Source organism: Alligator mississippiensis, chromosome 11 (assembly GCF_030867095.1).
Source record: "Alligator mississippiensis isolate rAllMis1 chromosome 11, rAllMis1, whole genome shotgun sequence".
Taxonomy (NCBI): Eukaryota; Metazoa; Chordata; order Crocodylia; family Alligatoridae; genus Alligator; species Alligator mississippiensis.
In genome coordinates, this window is record NC_081834.1 from 18,856,042 (window position 1) to 18,870,624 (window position 14,583).

Here is a 14,583-nt window from a genome sequence, read left to right on the forward strand (position 1 = left end):
AAGGTGCTTGTGCCCGAAAGCTTGTAATTAAATATTTTTTTTTTGCAAAAATCTGGTTCGTCTAATAAAAGATATAACTTGTGGTAGAGGTGATGATTCATGTTAGTGGAAATGAGTTGGCACTTTCTCAAAGGAAGCCAAGTTAAAGATTACTAACAATTCCAGTTATTCCATTATCACGTACAAGACGGACTTACTTTATGTTAAGTTACTTTATTTTTGTTTCTTTAAAAGCCAAACAGAGTTCATGAAATAAATTTTATTGAACCTATGCAAGATATTGAAAGGTATGGTTTATATTTAAACCAGCATTTAAGAATATACTAAAGCAACTGGTTTGTTTTTTTCCCAGATGATTCAGAACAGTCCTCTTCAACCTTATCTTTTTGTTGCCTCTATAACCCATTTTACCTGGTGTATTAAAGGTTATAATGAATAGCCAAGAGTAGGATCTGATATTTGAGGTAAAAATCCTAACCCAGATGTTTTGTGAAACTTTTCTGGGCTAAGAAAAGTGACTCCCCTCCAGCCAGGGGAAAAGAGTAGCCTTTTTGCTGTTAAGATTGCCACTAGGTTTCAATTTAAGTCTTTACCAAGTGAATTCCAAGGAATGTCAATTGTTTTCTAAGTGACAGTTCTTTTAGAAAATTTAAGGGTAACGGGCAAGATATTTCACACTTAAAGAAGAAATAAAAAAGGAAATCTGTCCACTCAAAAAAAAAAAAAAGTTCTGCTATTTTTGGCATGACATCTTTTAAATGACTTGACCTAAGAAAATTACATTTTAGGATTTTTATGTTGACCTCAAGGAGGATTAAGATTGTGAAATGGGGTGGGGGAGGGATTTGTTCATTTGCTTTTAATTCTGGGTTTACTTGACATTTCTGACTGAAACCTGAGTTTTATGGCACAAATCTGAATCCAAGCCAGCAGGATGTATGGGATGTACATAGGCAGACAAGGTTCCTTGGTGAATTTGATATCTTTAATTAGACCAACCCAAATAGTTGGAGAATAGTTATTAAGCAAGCTTTTGGGTTCAAAAACCCTTCGTCAGGCTAAGGAAGTTTCAGCAGTTGGTGTGTGCTCTTCCTGGATGGAATGAAAAGTAAAGAAGCCAGGGGCTGGGCTGGGGAGTCAGTTGCCAGGCAGATTATAATGTATCAAAAACCCAATGTCTATGTTGGGATATATATATATATATATATATATGGGATGTACATATACACTTACAACCTGAGCTGCAGGTGTATAAGTAACTGTGTTGTCAAATGTTGAAAATGCTATGCAGGCTTTCAAGTAAGTTATATCTATAAAAGTTCTATTTTTTTCCCCTGAAATAACTGCTGTGTTTTATAATCTTAATTCTGTTGTGGGTCCTTTCAGGATAGTAAAATATTCACTACAGAAATTCCTCTTAACTGCAAAAATTGGCCTTACCTGTTCCATTAACTGCTGATTTTGTTTGTTAAAGAATATATCTATATAAGAAATTAAATTTAAGCCTAAAATTATGTAATGTATTCTCCATATATTAAAATGTATTCTCAAGCTTACTCAACGGCAATAAAACAAGGACACAGATAACCTTTATGGAATGTTTTCCTAATTCTGATTAAACATTTTAAGTAGCTGAAGATATTTATGTTTGTACTTATTCACTACTCAAGTTATTGCACAAATATCCAGCAGGGGAGTTTTTATACCTTCTTCATGCCTCTGGAATTGGTCATCATGAAGGAGAAAAGATACCTCAAAATATGGATAACATCTGAACTAGTATGGAAATTTATGTTCCTGCATAGTTATTCAAATTTCTCCGGTGTAACTTTAAGCTATTTCTCTCAAGGAAGAAAGGATGGACATTAGAAATCTATAAACAAGAATAAATTTATTTCAGATTCTTTAAAGATTGAATAATATACAAAATGTATACACTATTATATCTTTAATACACCTTCCTTTCCCCCCATCAACATAAAACACCATTTAAACAGCTAGTGTGTTCGTGCCTTAGGTCTGTATCTATAAGATACACTACTGAATAAAAAAAATTTACAGAGCTTTATATTGCCCTTCAATTAAAAATTACAAATTAGTACCTATGTAACAAAAAACAAAACAAAACAAAACATCGCAGCATGAACCTTCAGGTGGACAACAGGTTTTTCTTGCTGAATTCTCAACAATATTTGGGACAATTAAATTACATTTTATTGGCGTAAAGGTGCATTGCAATTTCCCATACTTTACATAATGCTAATCCGACCCTAGCCTTTTTAAAAAATAAGTACCACAAATAACATAACATTAAAGATGTTTCTACACAATTTTAAACACATTTAAAGGTTCATGTGTACATTCAGCTTTGATATACTGGTTTTATGAGATCTTTGGAAGGAATAACTTCTGAAGCAGTCACTACATACAAGAAAAAACAAACACTTCCCCAACTTGTTTTCTTACAAGGCAACTTATTTGGACCAGTACGTTCTACTTTCTTCTATATAATGTGATTATACCAGTCTACCATGGCTTTATTTGTTACTAATTGACAGTGACTTGATAAAAATGAAATGTATAAAATAAGAAATTTCATTGTGCACTATTACAGCTCTATTCCACAAAAACAGGCTTCACACCTGTGAAGCTAAATCCCGATTCAGGAGACAAACTCTATTGGAATAGATCAATTTCTGCCTTCAACCTTAGCCTACTGGCACTGAATCTAGTTCCTTTGGATCTGTTCCCTTCCAAAGGGCCAGATGAAATACATACGGCATCAAGTGAGAAAACATTAGTGGGATACCTCTATAACTTCTTAGGGAATCATCTAACATTAAGAGGAAGGGTGCTTTCTTCATTTTTTTTTTGGCTGGTTGACAGTCAACCACCTGCCAAACAGACATTTTGCCTTAAAATATCAGACCCCCAAAATTCTTTTGGTCAAGGGTATATTGCACCACAGGATGAGAGAAAAGATCCTCCACTAAACCAAAATAAAATTAAAGATAAAGCTTCTGCTAAAAAGCCCCTTTTAAAAACACATCATAAATACTTGCCATTATTGAACCTTTAAAATGACCAGCTGCCAGCTATTCTCTGTAGGGGGTTACCACAAGTTGTCAGGTCCCCTAGCTGATAGACTGCCCACCAAAATTCCACTTAAAATGTATAGTTCCTTATTCTGATAGCTCTTTCATCTAATATAAACTAAATTTCAGTGGAGAATAGTAAGTGACAACTTTATGACATTTTGTAAAGTTTAAGCGAAGCCAATGATTTGGTCATGTCATTACAGCATTAGACGAATAGAATTAGTTGATTCTGATTCTTTGGTGCAGCTTCCTGGCTGAATTGTCAATTCTGGTGAATCATCCTGAGGAAATATGATTTTGTCAGGTGTATAGTCGTTCCTCTTCAGATCTATATGTCAAAAGGGGGAACAGGGAAGGAGGGGAGGAAAGGAGAGAAACAGTTAGTATTTTTTGGTTTAAATAAAAAATATGGTCTGAAAATCTTTCCTAAATTTAAAGAGCCACGTATACAAAATGTTTTCTAAATGTGCTCTTAACTTCAAAAAGAGAAATTAAATTAGGATATCAAATACTGCAAAGTGAAAGACCTAAAAGTGTATGCATCTTACAAGGATATCTATCCAACCTAAATCTGACCCCCGTGTTAATATATGTCAGGGGTGGGCAATTATTTTAGGCAGAGGGCCACTTACTGAGTTTTGGCAAGCCATCAAGGGCCACATGACAAGCAGCCCAGGGCAGATAAATATTAATTTTCTAAATTTTTTAGGGGCCCCGCAGGCCAGATAGAGTGGCCTGGTGGGCCTCATCCAGCCCCCGGGCTACATTTTGCCCACCCCTGATATATGTGCTATATGTGCTACAATATAATCTTTAGTTTCATGATCACTTTTTCTATAGGACCCCTGCCTCATACATACAGGGAAGGGTCTGCAAAAGAAATGAAACAAAGGTTGCAAAGTAAAAGAGACTTGTGCTTTACTTATTGCAGAAAGTGAAAAGCTGAAGTAGATTGTGGGAAAAGAAACAATGGTCTGTTTTAAGCAAATACATTTTACTAAACTCCTTCACAGGTGCCATAGTCTATGTTCTCCCAACAATCCAGATGAAGCAGTATTGATTATTAAGACCAAGTCAAATAGAAGCTATCATATACCTCTGGATGGATCATCCTTTTTTTAGAATTTTGACACTGGTTTTGCAGTTTGTGTGTTAATATAATATAAAATCATAAAAGATGAGAGGACCTACTGGATCACTAAGCCCTTGTTCCCACCACTGACCAACTGCTTCCCTACAATGTCGTCTAAAATCTAATGTAGTTTTCCCAGCTCCAATTACTAACTGAATTTCCCTTAGGGACTAAATATTCAGGAAGACAACAATAGGTACTATATATTCCTTAGTTTAGGATGACAAATTGCTATACATTTTTCATTTACAAATTTTGAAAACAATTTTTTAGGAAAAAAATTATTCCAGAACAGAGCTACTTACTACTCTTCCACATTCTTGAGCTATCTAATTTCCATTGTGTAACAACTACAATGTATGGTAAGAAAAAAAAAACCAAAAACCAAAAACTCTTACCAGGAAGTTTAAGCTTCCTGCAGCAGGAATTACAGTGGTGTTTAGCTCTGAAGTTTTTGATTGCATCTTCTCCTAGATTGGCTGGACCAAACACCATATCATAAGACCTTTAAAAATAAAGTACATGTAAATATTGTGTGTATGGTGTCCTCAAGTAAATTAAAAAAAAAGCAAAAACACAAAACCTATTAATCTTACCTTTTTTCTCCAGCCTTTATAACAGAAGGATCTGTCAAATTTTCGCCTACACCTTCACACAGAACATGAAGAAAATTATATGTGATAGTACATTTAGATGCATTATGCTTCAAATCCTTGGTATTATCAGTTACAATTTCACAAGGTATATATGGGCAGAAAGAACTCAGAATATATGGGATACAATTCACTCTTATGCAGAGTGCAAGCACTTAAATAAATCTCATAACAGCCTCATTCTAAAAGTTTATAATTGTTCCCAATCTTGTTAGACACAAGGTACCCCTCAACAGACTTAATGAACCCCTCAGAAAATGCCAGCTCTTTTTTTACTCATTTTTTGACTACAGACAAATTAAATAGAGCAATTCTTCTGTTGCAAAGAACTCAGAAAGACCATAGCAGGTCTGAATGTTGTTGACAATGGACACCTATATGTAATCTTGTGAATCATGGTTGCAAACCTAATAATGGTAACAATGAGAGGCACCCCACAGCATCCTTGAAAGGATCTCAGGGCACCCCAGGTTGCTGACAGCACCCTGGTTGAGAATCACCATCCTAGGCCTTGCAGAAGGAAGGAGAATGCTGCCCAAAGGAAAGAAGATGTTTTGTTTATGAGAGATTCTGAGTCTGTCAGGCAACTAAAAATAATTTTAGTACACTGTATATTAGTTTTTGCTTTGAAGACCCCACTGACAGTCAGTGTGAATTATTTTTAATGTGGAAAATTTAAAAAAGAAAAATGTTGAACTGAGATACCATTTTTATTTTAAGCCACCCTTACCCCTTTTGGGGGGGGGGGGGAGGAGGGAGGGCGGGCAGGGCAACATATAAGTCTAAATAAAGAAACCCACAGAGTTTTCAAGAATACTGTAATGGCACATCAGCTACACTTGCATTAGAATCACATAAAGTAGACCTAAGCTTATTTTTATATAATGCTACAAAGACTATTAAAAAATCATTCATTAAATTGCTAATACAGATTAAATTTAAAATGCACTGTGTCCCCAGTCTCAATTTCAAAGAAAGAATATTACCTTGCAAATCAAGTACCAACAACTCCCCTCTTGTATATTCGTAAGTCCAGTGGCTGAAAGCTAGCATGACCTCCTCTAGCATATTTGTTGGAATTATTTCATCACCATTGTTATTGTTGTATTTTCCAAACTCTCCAGTCATGCACTCTTCAACGGCAAACCACTGTCCAGCTGAGTGGCAATATAACAAGAAAACTTCCAGGAACCTTATAAAGAACATATTACATAAGTATTTCTGGAACAAAATAATGTAATTACATGGTAGCTACCTTAAACCTTTGAAGCGATCTTTAAACCTTTATACATCATAAAATACAGTTATCTAAATTATGACATTTATGAGTCCTTACTTGATATGATTAGGAAAAGATATTTCCCCAAAGGTGTATTCACAAGTGAATGTTTGGACATTTTTGTTCCAAACTAACATACTATGAAAGCATACAGGATGTAAACAAGCATTTAAAGATACTTACCTTGGAGAATATGGAATGGATTTAGGCTTCATTTGATTGAAAGCAAATGTGAGCTTTTGTGCTGCCCTCTGCTGTTGAATTTCCTATAATTAAAAGCCCATATGTTATCATTATGTTAAATTAACGAAGGGGGGAATTTGAAAGCAAAATGCAGCAGGAAGGTTTATATCCATCTCTCTGAAGATTGTGTGTACAAATACATGCTTGTTTTAATTCTTTCTACAAGTTAAAAATTGGAGAATATGCTAGCTTGAGCAGTGTGTTTTTTATCTTTTAATATATGCTGCCTCTTTGTCTACTGATTGACAAGAATGAAAAACGACTTACTCTCAAACAGAGGTGTAACACCGTGTCTTCTTTGTAGATGCTCGACCAAGTATTCACAACTTCAGGAAGAAAAGATTTGATGATATAAAGATGTCCTGATTTCAAGATATCATATTCTGACCACGTGCATACTACTTTAACAGCTCGACGTAAACCACCACCCATCTCTTCTTTACTTAAAAATTCAATTTTTGCACAGAGTCCTAGCTGTGACCAGGAAGACATGCTGTTGTTCAACGTGTTGGGAGAACTTTCTTCAAGGCGATACACAGTGACTGGCTCACCTATAAAATTACAATATAGAATAAGATATTTCATAATACTAGATTACAATACATTACAACTTATTTTTAAAAGTTTGATTAAAAACATGCTGCAAAATGCTAAGCAACCCTTATGCTGGGATAATCAAAATGTTAAATTGAAAATATGATATTGGTAGTGTTGTGGTACTGTTTTAGCCATGGTGTTATAGGAAAAATGTGAGAGGCAAGGATTTTTGCGGGTGATCTCTTTTATTGGACCAACTGGATAGCTGGGAGGGACACTGACAAACTTTGGGTAACACTGTGCCCTTCCTCAGGTTTCAGAAAGTGGGTCTATGTCCCTCCCAACTATCCAGTTGGTTCAATAAAAGATCACCCGAAAAAATTCTTGCCTCTTATATAGCATTACTGTATTTACCCAAATCCAAGATTACTCTGAATTTAAGACAACTCCCCCCCACATAATTGTACTTTACACATGGAAAATTTATATATTTGTTAGAATTTTCCATGTTAAGAATCTAATTATTGGAGGGTTGTCTTATATTTGCTCTCCACTACTGCTGCAGTAGGGTAAGCAGCGGCAGGGGAGTCAAATGGCTTTCCCCCAGCTCCCGTCTTGCCCACCCATACCACTTGCCCCACCCTTGTCTGGTACCCCTTGCTGCTAGTCTTCCTCCTCCCTGCCCTGACCTGACTGTCACAGCCTCTACCCTTCTCCACTGCTGCTTACCCTCCAGATCCAAATCTAGATCTAAATTCAGATCCAGATAAAGCCACAGCCAACGCTGGCAGCAGCTGGGGCCAGGCACCACAGCAACTGCTATTGCATGGCCAGGATGAGGCTGGAGCAACCACGTGCTTCATGCCCCAAAGCCAGAGGATAAGCAGTGGGAGTAGGGGACGGGGCATGGGCTGCGGTGAGGTGGGCAAGCAATTGCAGCTGACTCAGACTCTGGGTTGGAGTTAGAAATACCACAACTGCCTGCCCTCTGCTGCCCTCCACCCCCCAAACTTGTACTCAAATACGAGACATGGGACTTTTAAAATGGGGGGGTGGGGGGGGTGGAGGGAGATGGGCACGACCTCATCTTGGATTCAAGTAAATATTGTACACCAGGGTCAGCAACCCCCAGCACATGTGCCAGAGATGGCACATGAAGCCATTTTGCTCAGCACATGTACAGTAGGGAAGGGACTGGGGTTGTGCTGCCCTAGGCCCCTCCCCTGCCACCCACTTTGAGGTGCACAAGCATTGCGCTGGTGGCAACTGCATGTGCACCTCAAAGTGGACAGCAGGGGAGGGGCCTGAGGCAGCACAACCCGTGCCACTCCCCCACCATCTGCTCCGAGATGTACATGCACACTGGCAATACTGACCTGATGCCAGAGCTCTGGAGCAAGGGCTGCACCAGCTTCTTCCTGGGGGGGGGACTCCACCCCTCCCAGCACTGCTGCTGCCACCTGCCCCACACAGCTGAGCCCAACCTGCTCCCGCCTGTTCCAAGCCCAGCCCCTCCACTGGGAAGAGGCTGGTGCAGGCCCTACTGGGAGCACTGCACATTTCCAGGCTCAGCTGCGTGGGGCAGGCAGCAGTACCAACACTGGAAGGGGTCGAGACTCCTAACTCGGCAGAGCTGCCCCCCCCACCTGGAAGAGGCTGGTGTCACATGCCTTTGTGGGCTCAGGCGGGCGACAGCTCTGCATATACGAGGTAAGCACATGCCTCTGGGCAGCAGAGTTCAATAGCCTGTTGGTGCTGGTGCTGATTTCTGTGCTTTGCAAACTGAGTTTAACATTCCATATTATTCAGTTTATTTGGTTTTGTTAAATTTCATAATCAGTTTTTGCTGTCTCTCAAGCCAGTTCACATAAATTTTTAACCCCTGGGTTAATAATTAATGATTAACCCCCGGGTTATTTCTTGTAACCCGAGGGTTACAAGAAATAATGGCCACAAGCTAGCAGAGAGCAGATTTAGACTGGACATTAGGAAGAACTTCTTCACAGTTCGAGTGGCCAAGGTCTGGAACGGGCTCCCAAGGGAGGTGGTGCTCTCCCCTACCCTGGGGGTCTTCAAGAGGAGGTTAGATAGGCATCTAGCTGGGGTCATCTAGACCCAGCACTCTTTCCTGCCTATGCAGGGGGTCGGACTTGACGATCTATTGAGGTCCCTTCCGACCCTAACATCTATGAATATATGAATCTATAATCAGTTTATTTTGGTCTGTTAAATCATTTCTTATTCAGTTTTTCACTCTCCCTTAAACCAGTTCATATTTTTCACTTTTTTACTTTCTTAAAACAGTTTGTGTTTAGTTTATTTTGACCTCTCTACTTTGTATTCCAAGATTTCAACTTCTCATATTGCTCACTTTTGTGTGTTTTTCTGCTCTCTCCGATTGCCTTCTTGGAAATACTTACCCAGATTTATAAGCACTTCAAATAATTAAATTCTGATTTTCTGCTTTCTGTTTGCCTGTTTACATTGTTTGCCCTGCATGAACTTCAGGAAATTTTACAGTTAGAAGGCATACAGATACACAACTATGGATAATAAAAAAGGAAAGTTAGATATTTGAGCCAGCGTGGAGAGAATTGTGTGGTTTCATGCACCAAGAGAAACATGTTGTTTGTAGTCTATGCAGCAGAAGTGTGGTATCTTGTACTTCCAGCATCCAGTGCCATTTCACAACCAAGCATGAAGCCAAGTTTTCTGGAGTTGATGAACCAGACAAACGTGAATCCATTAGAAAAGCTGTTGATTCATTAAAAAAAAAAACCAAAAACCCCAAAAAACCAGACCAGCATCTTTTCTAGTTTTGTACTTAGAAATACTCTTTTCACATGGGCAAGTTACTTAAGTCTGCCATACTTGTGATGTGATGAGCCTTGCACTGGATAAAAGCACAGACATAAAGAATATCCCCCCATCTTTCTATAATTGTTCAATATTTTATCTCTGGGGAAGTTTGGGAGAAATTATTTTCATTGAGTGCTATGCATAGCACAACAAAGGCCAACAATATACTTAATGTTGTCAAAGATTTTTTCACACAGGAACAAACTGACCTGCACAAAGTGTTTTCTGTTACTACTGATGGTGTACCTGCAATGGCAGGTAAAACAGCTGGATTTGTAAAACTTCTGGAAACTGAGACTGGACATCCTCTTATAAGTTTCCATTGTATTACTCGCCAGCAGAGTCTCTGCGCTAAGATCTTATCTTCTGATTTAAATGAAATCATGACAATGGTTGTGAAACTTGTCAACTTTTTGATGGCCCGCTCCTCTTTGACACACAGGAGATTCCATGAACTTTTAAATGATATAAATTCTGCATATGGAGATTTAGTGCTACACAGTAATGTACACTGGTTGAGTGGAGGTAACATGCTCAAGCGCTTTGTTGCTTATCTCGAATCCATCAAGCTGTTTCTTGAGGAAAGTGGTCAGCAATATGCAGACCTTACTGATGACAGATGGCTAACAAAACTGATGTTTTTGGCAGACACCATATCACACTTAAACAATGTGAATACTAGGCTACAAGGAACACAGAAAATCATCCTTCAGTTGTATGAAGACTCGAAAAGTTTCTGTGATAAGGTGTCTGTTTTCAGACAAGATACTGAAATGTCTGCCTTCTGCTACTTCCCCAGCCTGAAACTCCATTCTAAGCAGCATCAACTGAATGCTAGGGATACATGCAACTACATAGGACAGCTGGAAGATGAGTTCACAAGATGATTCCAAGATTTTTGCAACAGAGATCCCATGTTTTCATTTCTTGCAAACCCTGACAGTATGATGGAAAGTGACACAGAATTGCAGTACTGTCAGTGGATGAACAATGAATAATTTGAATTGGAACTGATTTACTTTAAGAGCTCAACAATACATCTGGGTATCAAAGTTCAAATCGCTGCAAGGGAAACTTGAGAATGAAAGGGACTGGCAACTCAAGATTACAGCATGTTGGTCTTCTCTTCCTGAAAAGTATGTCTTCACGAAAAAAGTAACTTTTGCCTTGCTGTCTGCATTTGGATCTACTTATTGCTGTGAACAAGTGTTTCCACAAATGAAAACCATACTCAGTCCTATGAGAAACCGTCTGACAACTGACGATTTGGATTCATGTTTGTGTCTGATGACAACCAGCCTAACATCACCAAACTCAGCTGTCAGAAGTAGGGCCAAGGTAGCCACTAAGAAAAGATTTTTTTTACTTGAGAGCATTTCTACTTGTTGATGGCAGTGAATACAGAGCATCTATTTTAAAGAATTAAGCAAGCGTATCCTTAAAGAAACAACATCTTCCATGGCAACATCTCTCTGGAAAGGTGTGGGCATGGTGTAGGGTGGAAGAACCATGGGAAGATCCAGAATGTGATCTTCCAAGCCTCACTGTAAAGGCCAAGGACAATCAGGTGCCAACCCCTGTCTCTCTCTCTAGTCTATCTACCATTTAAGGCCAAGGTAAGGTCAGTGAAATAAAAGGAGCTCATGACCTACGGCCTACTTCAACCCCTGCCACACTATTACCAGGTGGTCAATGCTTTTCTCTTCTCTCTTTTATTCTCTCTCCTTTTTTCTATTTCTCTCTTCTTTTTTCTTTTTCTCTATTTTTTCTCTTTTTTCTTTCTTTTCCTCTTCCTCTCTTTTCCCCTTCGCCTTTTTTCTTTATCTTTCCCTCTTTCTCTCTCCTCTTTCTCTCTTTCTTTTTTCCTCTCTCTCATCACAACATGCTTAACAAAAAAAACCAACACAACAACATAGGTAGTATATGAAGTTTTATTTATTGTCACCAGGTTTAGAATTTTTAGAAAACCTGGTATTTACTGTAAAAAAGCAACATTTATGCTTATTAACTATATTAATATGCAGTGTGTCCTGCCATGTACCACCCCCACCCCATTTTTGTTTTTCTGGCATGCCACGCTCTGGCATCTTACAAGGTAGACATGGCAGGTTTTTTGGCACTCCGGCCAAAAACCTTGCCTACCCCGCTGTAATCTTGGAGTTTTAGCCAATTGGCAGACCCCCCCTGCTCCAATTTCTTTCTTAAAAGCAGAAGCAGAAAATCGGAACTTTGTTATTAAAGAAAATATTAGTGACCCTGTTCAAGCCACATTAAATGTGTCCCAACACAACAAGAATGGTGCTTTATAAAATATCTAAAATAAGGCAGAAAGTGTCAGTTATTAAAGCTCCATTACACTAAAGTCAGTGTTTTAGTGTACTTTATTATAAGAACTAAATACTCCTCTGCCCCCCCACCAAAGACTACTGAAACTAAGCTAATACAGGCCCCTCCTGAAGTAAATAAGCTGCATTTCTTAAAGGATATTATAACAAAGTCTGCATTTCTGCATGTCTTGCAAGACACTGACACGAGACCTCTGCATTGGGCTATAACTCTTTTTTTTTTTTTTTTGCAATCAATGTTACCAAAATAACTCATTCAAGTTGGGCCTTGCCATTCTGCATGAAAATAACCTTAACATTTGCGAAAGACGCACATGAGCCAACCTTATACCCTTGGTGTAAACTTTCTCCCCAAGATTATGCTTCTTACCTCTTGGAGGCACAGGAGTGAATGGAATGCTCTGTGATAACCTCATCAAATTATTTCTTTCTACAGCTGTAAAGAAAAAGATTGCAAAAATCAGAAAGTGACCAAGACTTAATAACAGGCCATTATTAAACTCTAACTTTTAGTTTCAAGGTACTAACCTGAGTAGTAGTAATTGATATCCATTATTGGCTTAAAAGGAGAAGCAATACCTACCAAAAGTCAAGAAACAGAAGACAGATTATATACTGTATATGCATACATAAAATCCTCCTGTGTACAAAATATAATTTGAGACCTTTGGAAGCAAGAATACAAATTAAACCTGCTCTCCCCTCCCCACTACATTTTTTTTTTTTAAACAGGCTGTGGACAGAAACTTTAAACTGTTTAAAAAGGGGAAGGGAGACTTACTACTTGGGAGTACTGCAAGTGGGAGTGTTGTGATTTATGCACCTATCCAGACAGCATTGCTTTCAGGATCATCAGGACACGCAAGCCTCTCCACCACAACAAGGCTGCCATCCAGGGAGAGAATTTTTTCCCAGTAGGATCTCCCATGGCAGCAAGGTCAAAGGTGAGGTTCCAGACAAACAGCAACCCAACCCAAATAACTACGCTAGGTGGAGCTCTTTAGCTCTGGTTTGGCAATGTACACAGGAGAAGGATACTCTGCAACTAAACCTATAGCCTGGAGATCTCTCTGCCACTGTCCTAGTTCGCCAGGCCACGGCACATGAGTTTCAGGCCTAAAGAGTGGGGCCAGTCAGCGCAACTGCACTCCACTTTAAAGCTTCATGTGCAGACAGGAAAGAAACAAGTCCCTCAAGTCCTACAGCGCTGGGAGCATGGCAAAAATAGCAGGTGTAAGATGACACTGGCAGCCACAGTCCCAATCCTGCATGCAGGCGTCTCAGGAGTACAGGTCGCACCGATGACAACCTGGAAACGTCATCACCCTGCAGCACCCTGAGCATCTGAACGACCTTTTTGAAGGATAGCACTGCTCGCTCCTAAACAGGAGAAAGGCCTAGAAAAGGGGGCCTAAAGAAACGCTAGTCTGTCTCCCTACTACCTAGCTGGATCACTACAGGGAGCAGGCATCTTAAAAGCAGCCAAATTACAATAAAAAGTTAAACAAAAACTTCAACCCTGGACTCTGAAGATAGCAGCCACCCTCAACGACTCTCAGCCTTGGTTGCCCATGAGCTAGCTAAGCTAGATATCGATATAGCAGCCCTGAGTGAGGTGTGCTTCTCAGAACAAGGCAGCTTAATAGAACACAGTGATGGTTACACCCTCTACTGGTCAGGTAAACTGCAGATGGAGAGACACTTCTCAGGTGTTGGCTTCATGATAAGAATTTCCATTGCTTCCAGGATCTCCATTGCTTCCACAAGGCTTAGCAATTGGTCTTTCCGACTGCATCCTGTCCCTATGCATTCCTTCACCTGACCAGCAGCATGCCACCATTATCAATGTGTATGCCCCAACCCTTCTGGTGGATAGAGTTGACAAACTTAAATTCTATACTGACCTCTGCAATCTCATCCAGAAAGTACTGTCCAAAGATAGGATTGTCATCATGGGTGATTTTAATGCAAGAATTGGCAGTGACTACCTAGCATGGAAAGGCATGCTTGGAAGACATGGATTGGAAAATGGTAATGACAATGGACACTTACTTCTGGAATTGTGGAGAAATGCATATGGCAATAAGCAGCACCCAGTTCCAGCAGAAAAACCATTAAAACCACTTAGATGCATCCCTGCTCCAGACACTGGCACCTGATAGATTACATCTTGGTGCATCAGCGTGATCTTGGGGATGTCCTGCACATTAGTCATGTCTAGTGCTAACTGCTGTACTGACCACCGACTCATTCACTCAAAGTTGTCCTTCCACCTCAAGCCTCAGCCTATGCACAGAGGCAACCCCACAAAAAATTTGATGTTTCCAAGCTGCAAAATTAATCTTGCCAACAAAAATTTCAAAAACACTTCAATCAAAGCTTACAAGCCAAGCCCATACTGCAGGCACTTCACTCAATGGACCCTGGAAACACATCA

The 14,583-nt window shown here is 39.4% G+C and overlaps 1 protein-coding gene across 2 annotated transcripts in view; it reads right to left on the minus strand.

Annotated features, from left to right (window-relative positions):
• Positions 1–1,872: 1,872 nt before the first annotated feature.
• Positions 1,873–14,583, minus strand: part of TRPM7 (transient receptor potential cation channel subfamily M member 7) — a 112,821-nt gene continuing 100,110 nt past the window's right edge. For both annotated transcript variants that reach the window (XM_059714640.1, XM_019477451.2), the window contains exons 33-40: positions 12,675–12,725; positions 12,517–12,582; positions 6,673–6,956; positions 6,346–6,428; positions 5,870–6,075; positions 4,827–4,878; positions 4,629–4,735; positions 1,873–3,426 (exon numbers count right to left, since the gene is read on the minus strand). In XM_059714640.1, coding sequence (XP_059570623.1) covers positions 3,296–3,426; positions 4,629–4,735; positions 4,827–4,878; positions 5,870–6,075; positions 6,346–6,428; positions 6,673–6,956; positions 12,517–12,582; positions 12,675–12,725 — 980 coding nt within the window. In that variant the 3' untranslated portion in view covers positions 1,873–3,295. The remainder of the gene's footprint in view (positions 3,427–4,628; positions 4,736–4,826; positions 4,879–5,869; positions 6,076–6,345; positions 6,429–6,672; positions 6,957–12,516; positions 12,583–12,674; positions 12,726–14,583) is intronic.